The sequence below is a fragment of the Euphorbia lathyris genome, chromosome 8, assembly GCF_963576675.1.
Source record: "Euphorbia lathyris chromosome 8, ddEupLath1.1, whole genome shotgun sequence".
Taxonomy (NCBI): domain Eukaryota; kingdom Viridiplantae; phylum Streptophyta; class Magnoliopsida; order Malpighiales; family Euphorbiaceae; genus Euphorbia; species Euphorbia lathyris.
In genome coordinates this window covers 5,787,905-5,807,669 of record NC_088917.1, presented here as the reverse complement: position 1 = coordinate 5,807,669, position 19,765 = coordinate 5,787,905, and the positions used below count along the sequence as shown (strand labels likewise).

General features: G+C 34.8%; 2 protein-coding genes across 5 annotated transcripts; both read right to left on the bottom strand.

Moving 5' to 3' along the window:
• Positions 1 to 241: 241 nt before the first annotated feature.
• On the bottom strand, positions 242 to 10,005 carry LOC136203375 (AIG2-like protein D). 4 transcript variants are annotated; one of them, XM_065994504.1, is made up of 6 exons: positions 9,810 to 10,005; positions 9,625 to 9,697; positions 9,447 to 9,539; positions 8,311 to 8,394; positions 6,948 to 7,092; positions 242 to 499 (listed from the first exon to the last, which is right to left on the bottom strand). In XM_065994504.1, the coding sequence occupies exons 1-5, from the start codon at positions 9,950 to 9,952 to the stop codon at positions 6,958 to 6,960; spliced, it is 528 nt and encodes a 175-aa protein (XP_065850576.1). In that variant the 5' UTR covers positions 9,953 to 10,005; the 3' UTR covers positions 242 to 499; positions 6,948 to 6,957. The 4 variants fall into 4 exon arrangements, with proteins under 4 accessions (XP_065850576.1, XP_065850575.1, XP_065850577.1 ...); XM_065994503.1 differs by lacking the exon at positions 242 to 499 and adding an exon at positions 3,349 to 3,788; XM_065994505.1 differs by lacking the exon at positions 242 to 499 and adding an exon at positions 5,426 to 5,562.
• A 4,714-nt stretch (positions 10,006 to 14,719) lies between these two features.
• On the bottom strand, positions 14,720 to 19,492 carry LOC136203681 (proteasome subunit beta type-6). The gene is made up of 8 exons (XM_065994882.1): positions 19,264 to 19,492; positions 19,045 to 19,121; positions 18,891 to 18,946; positions 17,718 to 17,790; positions 17,323 to 17,434; positions 16,066 to 16,139; positions 15,135 to 15,209; positions 14,720 to 15,048 (listed from the first exon to the last, which is right to left on the bottom strand). Exons 1-8 carry the CDS (start codon positions 19,358 to 19,360, stop codon positions 14,917 to 14,919), a joined length of 696 nt encoding a protein of 231 aa, XP_065850954.1. The 5' UTR covers positions 19,361 to 19,492; the 3' UTR covers positions 14,720 to 14,916.
• Positions 19,493 to 19,765: the final 273 nt, after the last annotated feature.

Genomic DNA, 19,765 nt, shown 5'->3' with positions numbered 1-19,765 from the left:
TTTATTTATTCAAAGTAAGTTGATTACTTTTATACGGAAATACATTGGCCGAATTATATACCAATGTTTGGGAACATATTTATACTGATGTTCGGGAAAATATTCGTACCAACATTCGGAAATATTTGTGCAAATGTTCGTGTTAAAGTACATGTTTAAGGAACACTAACTTACATGTTTAAGTAACACTAAAGTTAAGGCTAACTTGAAAGTCAACTTTTCTTTTTGTCTTATATGGCCGAAATGTAATTGTCTATTTTTGCAAGAACCAAAGGTAATATTTACAGATAAAGTTGATTACAAATTACACTTTGGATCCTTGATAAAAAAAATGCTACATCACCATTATTCATTTGCCTATAAATAGAGAGGCAATTCTCATTATAAGGTTGGGGGAAGAATTCAAAATTGTTGGTGAAGAAAAGAAAGCTTCATTGTTGAAGAAGTTCCACCTTGTGCTTAAAGCTTTACTTGTCTTCCATTCATTCTTCTTTCCTTCCTAGAGAGATAAAAGAGATGAGAGTGTTAGATACATTCTTTCATATTTGTGAGAAAGATCAAGTATGTAGCTTGAGTCTTTGTTAGGTTCTCACTATCTCCTAGTAAAACTGGGTTAGGTTGTAACAGCTTCTCAATTAAGCTCTGTAAAAATTGAGGGGTGAGTTTTTCTCGGTTTAGCTCGTTAAAAATTGAGAGAAGAGTTTCTCAAACACTCGGTAAGTTTGAGAGAAGTGGATATCAGAGAGATATTCACTTAGGTAGCTTTTAGGTTGTAATAGGCCCGCAAGCTTGATTCTTGCCCATTAAAAAAATCACAGTAAAAATCTCGAGAGGTTCTCTCGGGGACAAGACATAGGGCATAGTTGCGAAACCTCGATAAATCGCGTGGCTGAACTTTTCTATCCCTACTCTTTTTACTTATTGTCTTTATATTTTGATTGCAAATATTTCACTATGATAATATTTATTATATTTGCTTAAAAGGTTTTAAAGATAATAACAAATATCTTTTATAAAAAAAGTACTTGATTTATACATTTATCTAATTCAGCAAATATTTGTATAAGGGTAAAAATCAACACTATTGAGCAAATTTTTAATAAGTAAAAGATATAAGTTTTAAAATGTAATAAATACTATTCACCCCTCTCTAGCATTTATATTGTCATATCAGGCCAACAGTATACACTTTGGCTTGTGGAATAAAAGAAAAAGAACACGTTAGTTCATGAAGAGGCTCTAAAAAAGGAAAAAATACATTAAATCAAACATTGATGCCATAGATCTTCAGCACACACTTTATGGCTTTTGACATCAGTTTTAAATGTAAACCATTATCAAAGATCTTTCTTTTGGCATCGGTTTTAGAATAAAAACTGATGGCATTGATCTTCAGGACGCGCACTATGATCTTTGGCATCAGTTCCAAATGTAAATTGTTGCCAAAAATCTAACCTTTGGCATCGGTTTAAAAATAAAAACTAATGACATTGATCTTCAACACGTGTTGTACGAGCGCTGATGTGGTCTTTGGCAACGGTTTGAAATAAAAAGTATTGCCAATGATCTTATCTTTGGCGCCAGATGTACAACCAATGCCGGGAAATGGCATCGCTAGTCATTGGCAATGATTTTAGAACCGACCCTAATAGGCAAAAAAATCATTGTCAAAGAGCCTTTTTGCATTAGTGAACTCAACAGTAGCGGTGAAAAAACTAGAAGTTAGGGGCTCGAAAGATCACTGGGAATGGAAGACCTCATCTAGATGGCAAGTACAGATTCCATCGTAGACTAAAAAAACAAGCTTCATCGATCTGGTCGATTATTTTAATCCAGTTCAATTTTTAAACACCTTTAGGTTTATTATAGTTTTTCAACAACTAATAGATGCTAAAACCCCTCCCGACCCCTAAATACATCAATGTCCCTTGAAATACAATTGCTGATAGAAGAGTATATTGGCAAGCTCAAATATTAAAGATCCATTGATAATATTCAAATTCGCTTTAATCCTAAAAATGTTAGGTACTTTTCAGGATAAAGGTCAAATTTAATCCTAACATCTTAAGTGAAGTGCAAATTTAGCCTTAACGTATGAAATTGTGCAAATTTAACCCTATCATTTCCAAGTAGTATCAATTTTATCCTTACGTTACCGAAAACTAAAAAAGAGCTGGTTTGACTAGTATTTAACTATCACTTCAGACCTTCCAAATATCAATTATGTTTTAGATATTTAATGTATTACTAACAAAATTACAAAAATTCTATTAAAACGCTAAAAACTAAATCCACTACATATAAGTTAAATACAAAAAAATTTATCAAATTGTCTAAAATATTTATTGTGTTATTAATATAGTTACAAAAAAAAAAACTCAACCAAAAATGTACTGAACTGCTTCAATTTATTGACAAACTTATTTGGAATGTCCAATATGAGAGTTAAATAACAGTCAAATCGGTCTTTTCAAATTTTCGATACTCATAGCTAAAATTCATCTTTCTTAAAAACGTTAGCATTAAATTTACATAATTTCATACGTTAGAGCTAAATCTGCACTTTTCTTGAAACGCTAGGTTAATTTTGGCCATTATCCCTTATATTTGTTTATATCTTTAAAAATATTGATATTTATGATTTCCAAGTTGTTTCACGTATTAATGTGAGTTCAGCATTACATCAAGAACAATATAAACCCCATAACATAATTAGTTATTATAAAAGGAATAAAGGCATATTTAACCTCATGGTATCTAAAATCTTAACATTTACTCAATAAGGTATTATTTGGTAATATTTACCATCTCATTTGTAACATTTAACTCATTTTGGATAAAAATTTAATTAATTTGTTAATTCTGACAACATGAAATTTTTTTATACGTGACAGTATACAAGATAATTATTTTAAAAAGAAATGGCATAATACATCCCCAACCCTCCAAATTGTCTAAAAACTTCAATTGACCCATAAATTTCAACACGTTCCAACTAACCCCTTCAACTTGCTTATTTGGAACAAATAACCTCTCAAATGCTATGTGGTGGCGCGTGATTGGAAGTTTAAAATGTTACAAGTAATCCCTTACTATCACGTGATGTCAATCACACGCTGACATGTGGCATTTGAGGGGTTATTTGTTCCAAATAAGCAAGTTGGTAACATTTAAATTTGTAAATGATGTCATTAACCGTTATTTCTTCTAGAATGAGGAATAATGACAATTAATAGGAGTAATGACAAAACTGGTATTCCTTCTAAGTAGTTATTCCTTCTATAATGAGGAATAATGACAAACTGTTATTCCTTCTAGAAGAATGACTAATGACAATTAATAGGAGGATTAATGAAAATTAAGCTCAATTAAGACAAACACGTTACAAAAGGGAGTATGTATACCCCCATCAGGACATCTTTACAAGTAAGTTAACAACATTCTCCTGAATACTTTTCAATGTCTATTAATCTCAAATTCCATTATTGACTTTATCATTGGAGGTGCCACAGTGAACCCAGCGGCATCTCTCCAGTGACGAAGATACCATCAAATAAAGGAAGTGTTGTTATCAAATTGGTGCAGTGAGCGTTGACTCTTGATAAGTAGAGGTTCACGATGAACAATACGATGGAGCCAATAGGGGTGCCACCAACTACTGGGGATATTACGGTGCCCATAATTACGGCTCTAGTTTCTTCAGAGATAGTACAAGTAGTAGATATAGATGATGCATCTCCCTCCACCTTCCTAGAGGAGACGGGATCTATTCTGGCCATCCAGATGAACTTAAGGGAGCAGTACAAAAATAAACTTTGTGGTTAGATAGATTGCAAACATAAACTGCGTGGTTTAAAAGTTGACAAACAGATACCTTGAAGTTATTCCATTAGTAGAGACATTCAAAATTACTAACACTGTTAGAAAACAATGACGTGGCAAATCTGATAAAAAAATTCAAAGAGGTATTTTTGTCTTTCATTTATTTCATTCATTTAATTTCTTCCTCTCTCCTACACCTCACCCTTCATTCATTAAGACATCGTCATCTCCCTCAACTCACTCTCTCTCTCTCTCACCTCACCTCTTTCTCTCTCATGTTACAAAAAAAAAAAAATTTTAGACCCTGTTTGGTACGACGTAATGAATGCTATAATGAAATGCCCACTACAATGGAGGCTCATTACCATGTTTGGATTAGCCAAATATTTTTGTTGTAATGGAATCACAAATACATCATTCAATTTTTGTTTACAAATTGATGAATCACCATTACATAAAGAATAGGCATGAATCCTCATTACGACTAACTCTTGTATTTTTATTATTAATATTTATTATGGACAATTTTTATTAAATGATAAAACAAAAAAACTAGAAAAACATAAAAATGGAAAAAAAAACATGAAAAAATGAAAAACACAAAAAAAAAAAAACAGAAATTGCAACTCATATTTTTCTTGTTTTTCTCATTTTTCACGCTTTCATGTTTTTTGTTGAGTTTAATTGTATAAATAAAATTTTATAATTACATTTAACTAAACAAATATAAGTATCGTAATGGTAATTACATTTCATAAAATAAAATTAATTTGTCAACCAAACAAGGTAATGGATACATTATTCCATTCCATTACATTACAAGTTTGATTACATTACATTGCATTACGTCATACCAAACGTACCCTTAGTTGTTTAGGATTTCTATCGGAATGTTACATGTATAGAGCTTTGCAGTTGCTTTGCAAGCCGCACAGGCTACTATTCAAATCCAGCAAACAACCCAGAATAATAATCCTAAACATGAAATTACGCATCCTTCAATGGAGACATCATATTCTAATCGTATCAATTCTGAAAGTATAACTGTTACTCCTACAGCTTCAGGAGGGTCTAATCCATATCAGAAAATCATATCAATGGCGGTAGAATAGAATCTCTGGTTCATTTTGTAACGGATTAAACCCCCTAAAGCTGTAGCAGCATCGTCTATATTTTCAGAATTGATACGATTAGAACCTGATATCTCTATCGAAGAATGCTTAATTTCATGTTTAGGATTATTTGGGTTGTTGTTTGCTGGATTTGAATGGTAGCTTGTGTGGCTTGCAAAGTAAATGTAACTGCAATGCTCTCTGCATGTAAAATTCTGATAAGAATCCAAAACAACTAAGTTTTTTGTAACATGAGAGAGAAAGAGGCGAGGAGGGGTGGCAACGGTGAGGGGTAGGGATGGCAACGGGTAGGGTACCAGCGGGTAATGCCAATCCCAAACCCTTACCCTTTTATTTTTGAATTACCTGTACCCGTCTCATTACCCTAACGGGTATACTTTTTGCATCCCATACCCGTTCCATTTAATTCACGAGTAACCTTACCCGGTAAGAATCAATAAATAAAACAAAAAAATATTACAAATTTAACAAAGTATAAATTTAATAAATCATCTATATATCTAAAAATTGAACAGATTGAACTTTAATTAATCAGAATAAAGTAGCTTAATGATATCACTCAATGGTTGAAAAACAAAAGGTCGAGTTCAAATCTCACGTCTTACTTCTGAAAAAAACAATGATATTTATTAATATATAAAAATGTTATGGCAGGTACCAGGGTAATGTTTTTGATCTCAATCTCAAAGTGTTAGTAATTTTGAGTGTCTTTGCTAACAGAATCAATCTCAAAGTACTCATTCTCTACTTTTAATCCACACGGATTATATTTGCAAATCAACCAAACCACAAAGTTTATTTTTGTACTTTTCCCTAACCTATTATCTATTCACATATTAAGACTATGAAAAAAAATTAAAACAATTGCTACATGCTAATAGAATCAACATCAAGGTACATGTTTGTCTACTTTTAAACCGTGCGGATTATATTTGCAAATCAACCAAACCACAAGGTTTATTTTTATACTTTCCTTAATCTTAATACGTGAATAAATAAGAAAACAATTAATTTATAATTTATTCACATATTAAGACTATGAAAAAAAAAATTAAAACAATTGCTACATGCTAACGGAATCAGCATCAATATACCTATTTGTCTACTTTTAAATCGCGCGGATTATATTTGCAAATCAACCAAACCACAAGGTTTATTTTTGTACTTTCCTTAACCTAAATACAACAACAACAACAACAAAGCCTTAGTCCCGAAATGATTCGGGGAAGGGTTCTTTCCTTAACCTAAATATGTGAATAAATAAGAAAAAAATTAATTTATAATTTAATCACATATTAAGACTATGAAAAAAAATTAAAACAATTGCTACATGCTAACGGAATCAACATCAAGGTATATGTTTGTCTACTTTTAAACCGCGCGGATTATATTTACAAATCAACCAAACCACTACGTTTATTTTTGTACTTTCTTTAATCTTAATATTTGAATAAATAAGAAAATTAATTTAGAATTTATTCACATACTAAGACTATGAAAAAAATTAAAACAAATGCTACATACTAACGAAATCAACATCAAATTACATGTTTGTCTACTTCTAACCCGTGCGGATTATATATGTTTGCAAATCAACCAAATCACAATGTTTATTTTTATACTTTTCCCTAACCTTAATATGTGAATAAATATGAAAAAAGTTAATTTATTATTTATTCACATATTAAGACTATGAAAAAAAAATTAACACAATTGCTACATGCATATCGACTGGCAAAAATTAACAAATCAGTTAATTTTCCATTCAAAATGGATTAAATGCCGCCTATGCACATAATCGAGGAACCAAATATTATCAAATGATACCCCATGGAGTAAATAACAAAATTTTGGATACTACACAGATCAAATAAAAGTTTGATTTAAGCTAAAGTTATAACTTCTGAATAGATCAACCAATTTCCAATACTGGAGTAAAACACGAATTTCAATAAGAATTTATAGTGGAATTTACAGATTATGCTTACGTACCTAGTTAGGACTAGGAACTCTTCTCGTCTTGCTGAAAGAAGGATTCATATGTGGCTACTCTAGGCTTTGATTCAGGCTGCTTTAGTTCTTCCACAAAACCAATGGTCATCTTAAGAAAATCATCCATGTGTGTTCTTTTCCATTCCTTTTGATAAATACATCGAAATGTCACAAAATGAAGGGAAAAAAATAAAACTAATCCATAAGAAAACATCATGTCATGGGAGAAATATAGGGTAAAATGTACAGACGGTCATTTAAGTTTAGCGTTTATTTAACAAAAGTCACTAAACTTCATTTTCTTATTTTCTTATTGTAAAATCACTAAATTTCAGCAAAAATATTCTGACCAATTTGTGTACAAAAATTCAGTGGAGTATTGAAAACAGATGATTATATACCAACTAAACGTCATGTTCGCGGTGCTAGGATTTGATATTAGGAAGGGCTAATTTTAGTCCTGCAGTGGGGTGGCAAGAGAGGGGCGGACTTCGACGTACGCTGGAGGCACAGTCAACGGAGGAAGGAGGGTTGGAAAAGAAAAAGAAAAGGTTTCAGATTTCAAAAGAGAGAAAGTCAAAGAGAAGAGGGGGGCCAATTCCGGCGGAGGCAGCACCTTACTCAAGATTTGTCAGAGTAGGGGGAGCTCCGGCCCCCAAGTACTAGGCTGCCTCCACCACTGTCGGGCATGTCTGACTTGTATGGCTAACATGGCAGAAAATGTGGCAGCCACGTGTGTGCCAGATGCCACATCAAAAATCACACAAAAAAAAAAAAAATCATGGTCCGCTATAGCCCTTAGTTAGCATATAGTCAACTGGTTTATCGTCTATTATTCTGGTGGGATTTTATACACAAATTGGCTAAAAATGACTATTGAAATCAAACATGAAGTTCAGTAATTGAAAAAAATGAAATTCTACGAACTTTTTAAAACAAACCCCAAATTTCAGTGATCGCTGGTGTCATATACCCGAGAGATATATCATATTTTTCACCTAAAGAAAATATGTAACTAATGAATGATTCACTATCCCCAATCAAATATGACTTTATTCAGCATACTACAAGAATAATGGCTACCTGTCTGACAGAAAAATACTTCAAGCAATTGCAGCTACGATTCATTTGAATTCTCACGTAATACTACAAGCAAGGATCTATATTTATATTCTAACAATACATGTTCAAATGATCCAGAGTCTTGATTTTTATTTTTCCCTCTCAATTCTTGTGTAGTTTCCATATGCAGAAAAGCAGTGCAATTCTATCACTAGAGGAAAGTTTACCTCTATATATCAAACTTAGATCACTTCTATATGCAACACATGTGTATTAAAAAATGAATAAATAGGAAGTTTACCTCAAAATCCCACTCCCCGAACAAGCTGGGATCGTTTTTATCGACCCAAACATAAGTATATGTTTGTAACTTCTGAGAACCATCCTGCAAAATATCACCACAAATTATCTCTGGTAATGCCAAATGTAGCAAAGTTTCTAAATTATCATAGTCAGTGGCAGAGCTGGGAAAGCAGCTGAGGGACAGGGTGCATGGAAAGTCCGTTCCACCCCAGCCATTGGAACCCACCCTGGGATTGGTGGTTCCAGGCTGTCATCCCCCTGAGAAGAGGCTCTACGAGTGTTGCAATTGCAAAACCCAGACCCTCTTCCTTGGCTCCGCCTCCTTCGCCACTGTATATATATTTATATATATGTACAAGACCCTATAGCTACCCTCTTCCATCCCCAAATCTCGCATTCTTCAGGTCTGAATAGAAAGAAAAATACAATTAATTATGTACATATCAATATGATCAACAAAATGAGAAAGTTTGGTTACTGATTGTCTTTTGCCATTTTGATTTCACCATTTATTTATGTGCTTGATATTCTTTGTTTATTTGTCATGCAATCAAGATTTGGATCATCTGAAGTTCTAATAAACATGACAGATCATGTCATGGTGAATTCCCAAAAGTACATAAAGTTTGGTATCTATCTCCTTAAACTGAGCAAACAACCCAAACATTAGAGAAGTTAAAGAATTTTCATCTGTCCAAAAGAATGCTAACTGTTACAATTTTGGTTTTAGCTCACATAGCTGTAAACTGAAAGGAATAACAAATAACTTGGAAATAAGAGCAATAAAGTTAGGAAATAAAGATAAAAAAATGTGATAGAATAAATTGAATTTTTCTGACAAATTAAAATTTCAGTAATCATTTGTCTACTAGTTGCAAATTGCTATATACATTGGTAGGTGTTTGCACTGAGATGTTCCTAGAAGACTATTTGCTATGCGAAATCAAGAACTTAGTTAAAAAGCTGATTTAAATGTGTGATGATCCAAAATTTTACACGAAAACTCGTAGTTTGAGTGAGGGAAGTTCTTCTCAATAGCCATGACTCATGAGTAACAAAAAGCCCAAAATCAAGGAAGACAAGAACAAATAATTAATTAAAAACAAGGTAATCGAGTAAGTTTAACAATCATACCGTCAACGAAACATCAACAGTTGTTCTCTGATACTCGACGTCTTCAAATGTATCTAAAATATCCAATTCAGAATCAGTGATGCCAAACAAGACCTGGAATTCAACAGATAAAAGAAAATGAAATTACATTTGAAGGAAATGAAAACCTCTAGAAAGATTAAAAGAAATGCGTACGTACCCTGCCGGTGACTCGCTTGTTTTGAACAGGTAAAATTGCAGGATAAACTCGGCCTCTAATGCTAAACCTATGACTGCAAATGCAATCAAATTCACTTTAATCGAAGATCAAATCCTAAAATCGAATCGGATTCATTCATTCATCTATAACACAAAGCATGAAGAAGAAAAGAGAGAGAAACGGACAAGTCGTTGAGAATGGCGGCGGAGGATGGAGGAACGCGGTTCAGCAGTGCGCGAACGACGTCGTCAGCCAAAAGGCTACCATAGACGAATACTTTGTGAGGCAGCTCCATAATCGCTGACACAGGTGATGATGAATTCATCATTGTACTGTAGATTTAGTTTTGCTGTGCGCGTAATATTTTCATTAAATAATAATTATGACTTTCATGTTTGAAAGCCGAAGACTATGTATAACTTTTTATGGTTTGGGTTTGGGCCGGGTTTCAGTCCAAATACAGATCTTGAATTCGGATACAAACTTAAAAATCAAAGCTTTTTACGTTAAAATTAAATATATAATTATAATAAAAATTACATTATCAAAATTAATTTTAAATATCATGATTTAAAAAAATTAGATTTTTTGAAAGATTTTCGCCCTATTTCTTTTGTAATGTGATGTATAAAGTAATTGCAAAGGCCTTGGCTAATCGATTGAAGGAGGTCCTGCCTAGAATAATTGGGGATACTCAATCTGCTTTTGTCCCGGGAAGGTCTATAATTGATAATGTACAAGTGGCCTTTGAAACCATTCATTTCATGAAAAGGCAGACTAGAGGAAGGAAGAGGCAGGTGGCTCTCAAAATTGACATTAGCAAAGCCTATGATAGGGTTGATTGGGGGTTCTTGAAGCTGGTAATGTCTCGAATGGGCTTTAATGATGTGTTGGATCAATTGGATGATGCTCTGTGTTACTACAGTTAGGTATAGGGTGGCAGTAAATGGAGAATGTACTGATCAAATTACCCCGGGCAGGGGCCTTAGGCAAGGAGACCCACTTTCACCTTACCTTTTCATCTTGTGTGCGGAAGTTCTATCCAAACTTATTAGACGAGCTGAGAATGAGAGTTTGATATCTGGTTGTCGCATCTGCCATAGAGCTCCGTCGGTCACACACTTATTCTTCGCTGATGACAGTTTCTTGTTCTTTGGAGCTTCGGCAAGGGAAGCAGGAAAGGTTTTGAGTATCTTGACTGAGTATGAGAGGGCATCAGGCCAAGCAGTGAATCAAACCAAGTCAGGGATCTTCTTCAGTTCGAACGTGAGCTCGGAACTGGCAAATGAAATCAAAGGTATCTTGCATGTCCATACCCCTTTGGACACGGGGAGATATTTAGGCCTCCCGTCACTCATAGGGCGCTCTAAAAGGCGTATTTTCAAGTTTCTGGTGGATAGGCTGCGGCAAAAGTTTGGAGCCTGGGGTCTCAGATTCCTTTCACAAGCTGGCAAAGAGGTGTTACTTAAGTCTGTTGCTCAGGCTTTACCTACCTTTTGCATGAGTACGTTCCTTTTACCTTTGTCTATTTGTGATGAGCTTCAAAAGATGATGAATTCTTTCTGGTGGGGTTTGAAACCAGAGGGTAAAAGGAGCATCCATTGGTTTGATTGGGCTAAATTATGTCAGCCAAAGGATCTTGGAGGGATGGGTTTTAAAGACCTGCACATGTTTAACTTGGCATTGTTAGGGAAGCAGGGTTGGAAGTTGGTAAATGAACCAAATACTCTAGTAAGTAGAATTTTCAAAGCAAAATATTTTCCAAGGGAGGACTTACTTTTCTCTAAATTAGGCAATAATCCTAGTATGGTTTGGAGAAGTATTTGGAATGGTTTGAGTTTATTGAGAAAAGGGCTTAGATGGAGGGTGGGTGATGGTAAATCTATTAGAGTCTGGAAGGACGCATGGGTACCCAATCTAGAAGCTTTCGGGATAAATTCAATTTTGGTCCCTGGGATGCAGGATATGAAAGTAGCTGAGTTGTTACTCGAAAATGGGAAGGGCTGGGATCTGGATAGGCTGTATGGGTGTTTTAGCGAAGCAGAGGTTCATGCTATTTGTGATATTATTCTACCTTTTGATGTCGGGGAGGACACTTGGGTGTGGCACTGGTCGAAGGATGGTTATTACACTGTGAGCTCAGGGTACATTGAAGGGATGAAGGGAGAGGAAGAGACATTGGGAAGTGAGGGTTGGAGAAGGCTCTGGAGGTTGGAGGTTCCCCCTAATCTTAAAATGTTTATCTGGCGAATTTGCTCAGATTGCTTACCCACACGAGCTAGACTGGCTCAAAGACATGTCCCCATCACAATTGAGTGCCCTGTATGCGTGGAGCAGGATGAAACGGCTAACCATTTATTTGTTGATTGCAGCTTTGCAGGTGATTTGTGGAGGATAGCCGGTTTACCGATCCCTCAAATTGGAGGGCTAACTCTTGCAAATTGGCTACTGCGTGAACTGGCTAGATCAAATCAAGACAACCTCATCCGGATGTGCTGTGCCTTGAAGACTATTTGGGATCATCGCAACCGGGTCTTATGGCATATGGAATGGTGGCCAGTGGACACAAGTTGGCGGCTAGGAATTGAAGAGTACCGAGATTGGAGGGCGTTCCAGCAAGGGGTTAGTGTCAGTACCACGGATCGGCAGCGGCTAAGTGGCACGACTCCTTCTGTCCAGCCACCTGTAGATCAGCAGCGTCAGCAACATTTCGCAAGGGCGGTTAGCCCCGTGGAGCGGCAACGGCACCGGCAAATCAACGTCCCAACATACCCATGCCGGCGTCTGCAGCAGGTTGAGGCGTCAGATTCAGTTCAGCCAGATGCAGCAGGCCCGTCACGTATACACCCGCAGGTATTATCCAGTTTCTCCTTTCCTCATCCTATTCCCCCTCCGAAATGGAAGCCCCCAGCGTTAGGTTCATTTAAATGTAATGTTGATGGGGCGTTGTTCATAGACACATGTTGAATTTGAGTCTGATGCAAAAGCAGTTGTGGATGCGATTCTGTCGAGCAAAAAAGATATTTCGGAGTTTGGCTCTCTTATTCATGATTGTCGATTTATTTTAGGATCCAATCCCGATTTTAATTTGTCATTTATTCCTCGTTTAGCGAATAGGGCTGCACATCTGGTAGCTAGGCAGGCCTATTCCAATGCTAGCGATTTTGTATCTTCCAAAATTCCGGAATGGTTGTTAAACACTATTATTGAGGATGTGAATCCTCTTGTTTTATGAGATTGCCGCTTTTGGGTTCAAAAAAAAAAATTAGATTTTTTTAACTAGAATTTCAACTTTATTAGATAGTAGGACCAGCGTCCTTACGAATAACATATGCTAGCCATATAAACAATACATTGAAAAGATAATCGTTAGCATTGGAATAAGCCCGTCTAGTCATAATATGAGCGGCCCTATTCGCTAAACGATGAATAAAACACAAATCAAAACCAGAATGCGAGTTGATGATATCCCTGCAATCTTGAACAGTCAAACCGAACTCCGAAATATCTTGTCGGTCAGAATTAATCGCACCAACAACTAATTTAGCATTCGATTCAAAGACAACATTTAAAAAATTTAGACTTAATTCATAAATTTTAAATCCTAAAAAAATATTAAAAATAATAATGTATTTAATTTAACATAATAATTTATATTACGCTTATAAATAGCTTATAAAAAATGATTTTCTACATAAATTACTCAAAATTTAAACCTTGAACCCAACCCAAATAAACTTACTCTTTATATTCTTTTTTATTCTTATAGTTTTTTTTTCTTTGATGAATATAGTTTTTTTTTTTTTGAAGCATACACAATAGTATCTTAATATTAATATATAATCTATATAATATTAATTTTTTTTATTCTTATACTATCTTTTTTATTTTATTTTTTAAACATACACAATAATATCTTAGTTTTAAGGCCTAATACACAAATAACCTCCTGAACTTGTCCAAATATTGCAACTGCCCCCTTCAACTTTCAATTGTAACAACTTGTCCAATTGTAACAACTTAGCCCTTAAACTTGTCCAATTGTAAAACACAACCCCAAATTGCTGACATGGACTGCAATTGAAGAAACATGTGAAATACAAAATCTGCAACGCTCGTGGAGTATGATAATCAGATCTTTGGCGTGATACGCATCCGGAAAAACTTTTTTACGGTTGCTTCAAATACGGGGTAAAAAAATTCCCAATTTGGGGTTATGTTTTACAATTGGACAAGTTTAAGGGGTAAGTTGTTACAATTGAAAGGTGAGGGGGGCAGTTGCAATATTTGGACAAGTTCAGGGGGTTATTTGTGTATTAGGCCTAGTTTTAATATATAATATATATAATTATTAATATTTTTTTAAGAAATATAATAATTAATATATCAAACTAGCTGGTTTTATTTATATAAATTTCAAGCTTTAGATAAACTACGCCGAAGCAGCTTAATATCAATTTTTGGTTTAATATATCGAGTAAAACAAGAGTAGAGTGGATTTTGATAAAGTGAAAAACATCCACCATTTTATACACTTTAATAACTTCAGATGATCGGTTTCAAAAAAAAAAAAATAAATAACTTCAGATGATCTAACAAACTCACCTATCGACACACTATACAATCCAACAATCCAACGTAATATTAACAAGTTAGAGATTGATTCACTAGATTTTTAGTTAAACTTCTGATGGCTAACATTAATTTACTAATCCAAAAAGGATATATATTCAGATTTACTATTATATCTCTTATACTTTTAAATGTCACTGAGATAGTACAATTATATATAACCCGCAGATACAATACACGAACAATACAGATCCAATTACACGATTATATCATGACACAAACGCAACTCATACCCCATTTACACGAATTGCCAGCCCTGCTCAAGATGATAACAAAGTAGAAACACATTAGGTAAATCTTTCAGAAAGAAAAAGTCTGAAGAAATCCATACAATCCGCAGATACGATACGCGAACGATACGGATCCGATTACACAATTATAACATGACACAAACGCAACTCATACCCATTTACACGAATTGCCAGCCGTACTCAATATGATAACGAAGTAGAAACACATTAGGTAAATCTTTAAGAAAGAAAAGTCTCTGAAGAAATCCATTCAATATTCAAGTTAAGCAATTTAAACTAAAATACAAACTCCCTTTGGCAGAAGCATTACAATCCATCCTACTTGAGCAAGAAACAGAGAATAATAAACAGTAGCAACAAAAATACTAAATTATGTCTCTTTTCACTGCAACATTGTTGCATCTACTCATTATATGTTCATCGGTTCGGGACTTGAGGCACTTAGCATTTCAAACAATGAATTATGAGGCTCCAACTCTTCATGCCACAACGGAAGTGAGTCGCCAGCATAGAAGTTCCTCGTGACTCCATCCGAGTTTATCTGAAAATAACATGAATATTTAACTGGAATTAGAGTTTCATCCTAAGAAAAAGAAGAGAACAACTTTATGGATCTGTATATCTTACAACAACAGTGCGAACGACTCCACCGCTAGCACCATCTCTTGCTATGGCTAGGGAAACTGCCTTAACCACTAATTGCTGCAAGAAAACATCAAACTTCTCAGTTCTGATCAGAGCTTAAGCATGAATTTTTTAAATTTCTTTTACTTAATCAAGCAACGTAAAAACTAAGAAACTATAGGGCTTATTCTTCTCTAAACATAAAATCGTACTAATCAATCATATATTATGTTGCACGGACATGGGAAACATTATTTCTAAAACATAACCTTCATAAAATAGCATTGAAACGACAACAGAAACGACACAGACACAAAACACTACTAAAGCGGAGTGTCCGTGCAACATAGTTCATTTATGGGAAGAAAGACTTGCTAAACATTTTAAAAGTGAAGCTTCACCAAACCGCCTTAACCACTAATTAGTAATTGCTGCAAGAAAACATCCAACTTCTCAGTTATACTCAGAGCTTAAGCATGAATATTTTTAATTTCTTTTACTTAATCAAGCAACATAAAAACTAGGAAACTACAGCGCTTATTCTTCTCTAAACATAAAATCGTACTTATCAATCATACTGTGTTGCAAGGACACGGACACAGGAAACATTATTTCTAAATCATAACCTTCATAAAATAGCCTTGAAACAACAACAGAAACGAAACAGACACGGACACGAAACAATACTAAAGAGGAGTGTCCATGCAACAAAGATCATATATGGGAAGAAAGACTTGCTAAACATTTTAAAGTTGTGCTTCACCAGTCAAAGCTTAAATCGGATAGTGGAAAAAATGTTTCCAACAGGTAACATTACATGCCATACTGACAAGTCATGTCAACATCGAAGATAATTCTCTACAAATCTGTTCCGTGGTATTAACAGTTAACTAAAGTGTAATGTCTACATTTGCAAGCATCAAAAGCTACATACCTCAGCTTCTTCTTTGGTCATTCCATCTTTCCATATTTGGTCGAAGAATCCATACAGGTAACTTGAGCCAGATCCTGTGAAACCCATCATTTTGTTAATTTAAGTACAGGCACATTTTAAAATGTTTAAGAGTTCAGAAAATAATTGAAAAAGAAAATCATGGTGTTTAAAGTCACTAACACGGGTATTGGCCAGAGGTGATGCTGGAAAAAGGTACAATTTTTCTCAACAGTTATTAGCATATCATACATTTCAGCAAAATTTAGTGAATTCAGGTGAATTATAATAGTCATTTGATAAAAATTTCCATCATTCAATAGTTATTAGCATATGAAAAAGAATTAAATGTGCCACATTAATGCAATTTAGAAAACTAACTCCCGTATCAGTTAAATTATTAAACATAAATTCTATATAGAAGTCAGTCTTCCACCATTTCAACAATCCCTGGTACCATCAGAATGTCCCCTGAAGTTCCACTCTCATTTCGACATTCTTAGTACATACCAAGGAAACATATTGAATTTCCTTTCCGGATAACTCCATATGATCAACAGAAAACAACTTACCAGAAGAATGTTCATGAATGAAAAGTGGAAAGACAGTGAATGTACAAGTATCAAACTCATATATCCTAACAAGTGCAAAGACTATAAGTCAAAACTATTAAATTATTCAAGGGTAGTGCATTAGGTATGGGCATGTCACGTGCTTCATTGTCTGTACACAGCTTGGCAAAGCATCCCTGACTGTTTGTGCAGGTAATTGTGCATTTTAAGGTCTTTTAAGAAAAAGCAAAAAAAATAACTTACAAATTCTAACATAGAGACTTTACAATCGCTTGACATAATAACATAAGGCAGACATGAAGACTGTGGAAGCTTATGCTCAAGTAAAAAGCTCCCACATCTGGACTAAGGCTCCAGCCAGAAATCATCTATCAACTAACAACTCGATTTCATTCTTATGATCCAAAATCCAATGGTTCAAAATTTTACTAAAGTCGGTTTTACTAGATAAAGTATGTTACATCAAAATAATTGTGCAGTGTACACATAGACAAGCAAATAGGAAATACTATAGCATAAACGCCGGCACCAAACTCTACGATTTTAACATGTTTACAGAAGAATAGAAACCCATGCAACTGTGATCAAAGTGAAATGAGATTATTTGGTACTTGCAATGAAGCTGACCTACATCATCAAACTATTGGGTACCATTTCTCGTACAAAGAGTAGAGGGAGAAATATATACCTCCAATGGCAAAAGGTTGCTCTATTAATGTTCCTCCAAGAGGAACTCCATATATCTTTCCACCTTCATACTTGTCCCATCCACCAACAATGAGGCCAGTTTCTAGCATGTTCTGCAAAAATCCAAATAAATTATTAGAAAAGAAAAACCCAAGCATGAACCCTGAGGCTGAAACATTATGTACTATCCACATCAAACAAACCTAAACAGCAGATATATCCCCAAACCCGACAACTCATATTTTTCATTAAATAGGTCTTCCTAAGTCTAGATATAATATCAGATAATGGTGCAACAAATGCAAATTTAGGGGGGGCAGAACAATGACCACAAGCAGTATGGACAAGGATACTTGGAAAATTTCAGTCATATCAATCAGGAAAGTAAACACAAACCTTATTGTTATAAGATACAAGCCTGACAAGATTTGCAGCAACTTTGACAGTTGCAGGCTGCCCTAGCTGTATCCTGTACAAAGTTTTAAATCAAAATTATGAACAAGTCAAACATAGAAATTTGTACTAAATGATTAACTTGAGGATCAGTAATATGCCAACAGATATAGAACTTTTCCACCTTCACGAAAAGATAAGCATGTTGATTCAACACTGATAGCACTTAAGAAAATCCAAACACACAGAAAGATGTACTACATGAATATTCTGAGGATCAGTGATGTGCCAGCATATATAGAACTTTTCAACCTACACTAACATATAAGCATGTTGTACCATCAGTGAATTTAGGTTCAAAATAACAAGGTTGATGAATGACAGCTTCTAGATAGTAGCTTATGAAATTAACCACACACCTTATCCATAATAAACTTAAATACCAACAAACTTTATGCTATGGCCAACATCGAAGTAGTAGAGTCCTCATGCCAGATAGAATAGAACTGTTAAATAGTATTTAGCCCCCAAAGAAGGCGAAGTAAGAGACTGTGAAAGAGGAGTACTTTAGTTTTTCACATACTGAAAGAAAGGGCAGGGCATAGATTCTTAGCTAGGTCAGCAAGTTTGCCAGGGAATGCAAGGAGTCTCTGAAGCGGAATAACAGCCTCTTACCTGAATGCCTATTGTCTGAACGGACACCTAACTCGTGCAGTCTGTTGTTCCTCAACAGTGGTTTTAGCTCTAAATTCTTATGATGTAATGATCGGTGCAAGAAAATACCATCCAATCGTGCTGAGTTGTGGAAGTATACTGTTTGAATCAAATAATTTCTTTAATAATGGAAATTATCCTAAACGAACTTCAGCTATCACCCACTATTTGCTATTTACTTTATCACTAATCGACAGCCCAGGGCTCAAGCAGCAATATACTATAAAATATTCATCAACATTTGAAAATCATTTAGCATGTCATTGTCTTCTTCCGTTCTATATAAGATGGCAATTCATGGTTCACACAAAAGAATGAGTAAATGAAAAATGAACATAACTACAAAGCTATCTGGCAGTCGTGTATTAACTCACAAGGAAAACAACCTAACTAACAAACACAAATAGCGCAAAATCTTTTTGGAAGCTGGAAACAACTCAGAAAAATAAAAGAGACACTAACGTGTGCTGATTAAGAAAGTAGCGAACATAATCGGACACAATTTGAGAATCTGCAGCCTGCAAAAGAAGCAAACAAGAAAAATTAGTACACTACAGTAGCAACTGACAATCATCTCCATATTAATCCAACTTTGGGAGGGAGATGAGGATATTACCGATCCAGAACGGCAAATGTAGACATTGTCGGTAAGCTGAGTAATTTTATCGGACGCCCTATTTGCAACATACATCCCTAAAACACATCGCAGATTATGAATTCCGTCAAAAAAAAATCCACAAAATTCACTGTTCTTTTTTCTATTTTGCAGCTTGAATTGAAAGAATCATTTAAATCAATCAATCGATCAAAATGCAAATCAAAGCTGAAAAAGTACCCGTGCTGGTGCGAGAGTCGGCACCAAGGACGACGCCACCGTTATAAGTGACGCCGATGATAGTAGTACCCATGGAGTGAGGAGCGTTGAGATCCATCGGCTTGGTTAATGCGATATCAAAACTGAAAATCGTGAGAAGGAGAGATTAAACTTGCAGATTAGAAGAAGCAGTGCAAAGAAAGAAGAACAGAAGGTTTTTATTGTTTCGTGGGATGCTGACTTACTCCTCAAGCCTGTTATGTTTATGTTTTTTTTTTTTTTTTTCTCCAAAGTGCATAATCTATTTTTATTTTTTTTAATCTAATCTAAAGTGCATAGGTATAAAATTTAGGGATGGCTGGCAACGGATACGGTACCCAATGGGACTATCCGTACTCTGTATAAAAGGGTTTGGGATCAAAACTATTACCCGTTAGGGTAATGGAACGGGTATAGGAATACTCCTAGGATATCCGTTATCCGTCATAACTATTTTATATATTAAAAAAATATTATTATTTTT

Bases quoted from the DNA above. Each gene is read 5' to 3' on its own strand.
- LOC136203681 (XM_065994882.1), bottom strand. From the start codon at position 19,360: ATGGATCTCAACGCTCCTCACTCCATGGGTACTACTATCATCGGCGTC. The intron at 17,791-18,890 runs GTTAGTGTCTCT...AACTTTGTACAG, and splicing joins TACTTTCTTAATCAGCACAC to GATACAGCTAGGGCAGCCTG. The intron at 17,435-17,717 runs GTTTGTGTTTAC...GGATTTTTGCAG, and splicing joins TTGTATCTTATAACAATAAG to AACATGCTAGAAACTGGCCT.
- LOC136203375 (XM_065994504.1), bottom strand. From the start codon at position 9,952: ATGATGAATTCATCATCACCTGTGTCAGCGATTATGGAGCTGCCTCAC. The intron at 9,540-9,624 runs GTACGTACGCAT...GTTGAATTCCAG, and splicing joins ACAAGCGAGTCACCGGCAGG to GTCTTGTTTGGCATCACTGA. The intron at 8,395-9,446 runs GTATGATTGTTA...GATATTTTGCAG, and splicing joins CTGTTGATGTTTCGTTGACG to GATGGTTCTCAGAAGTTACA.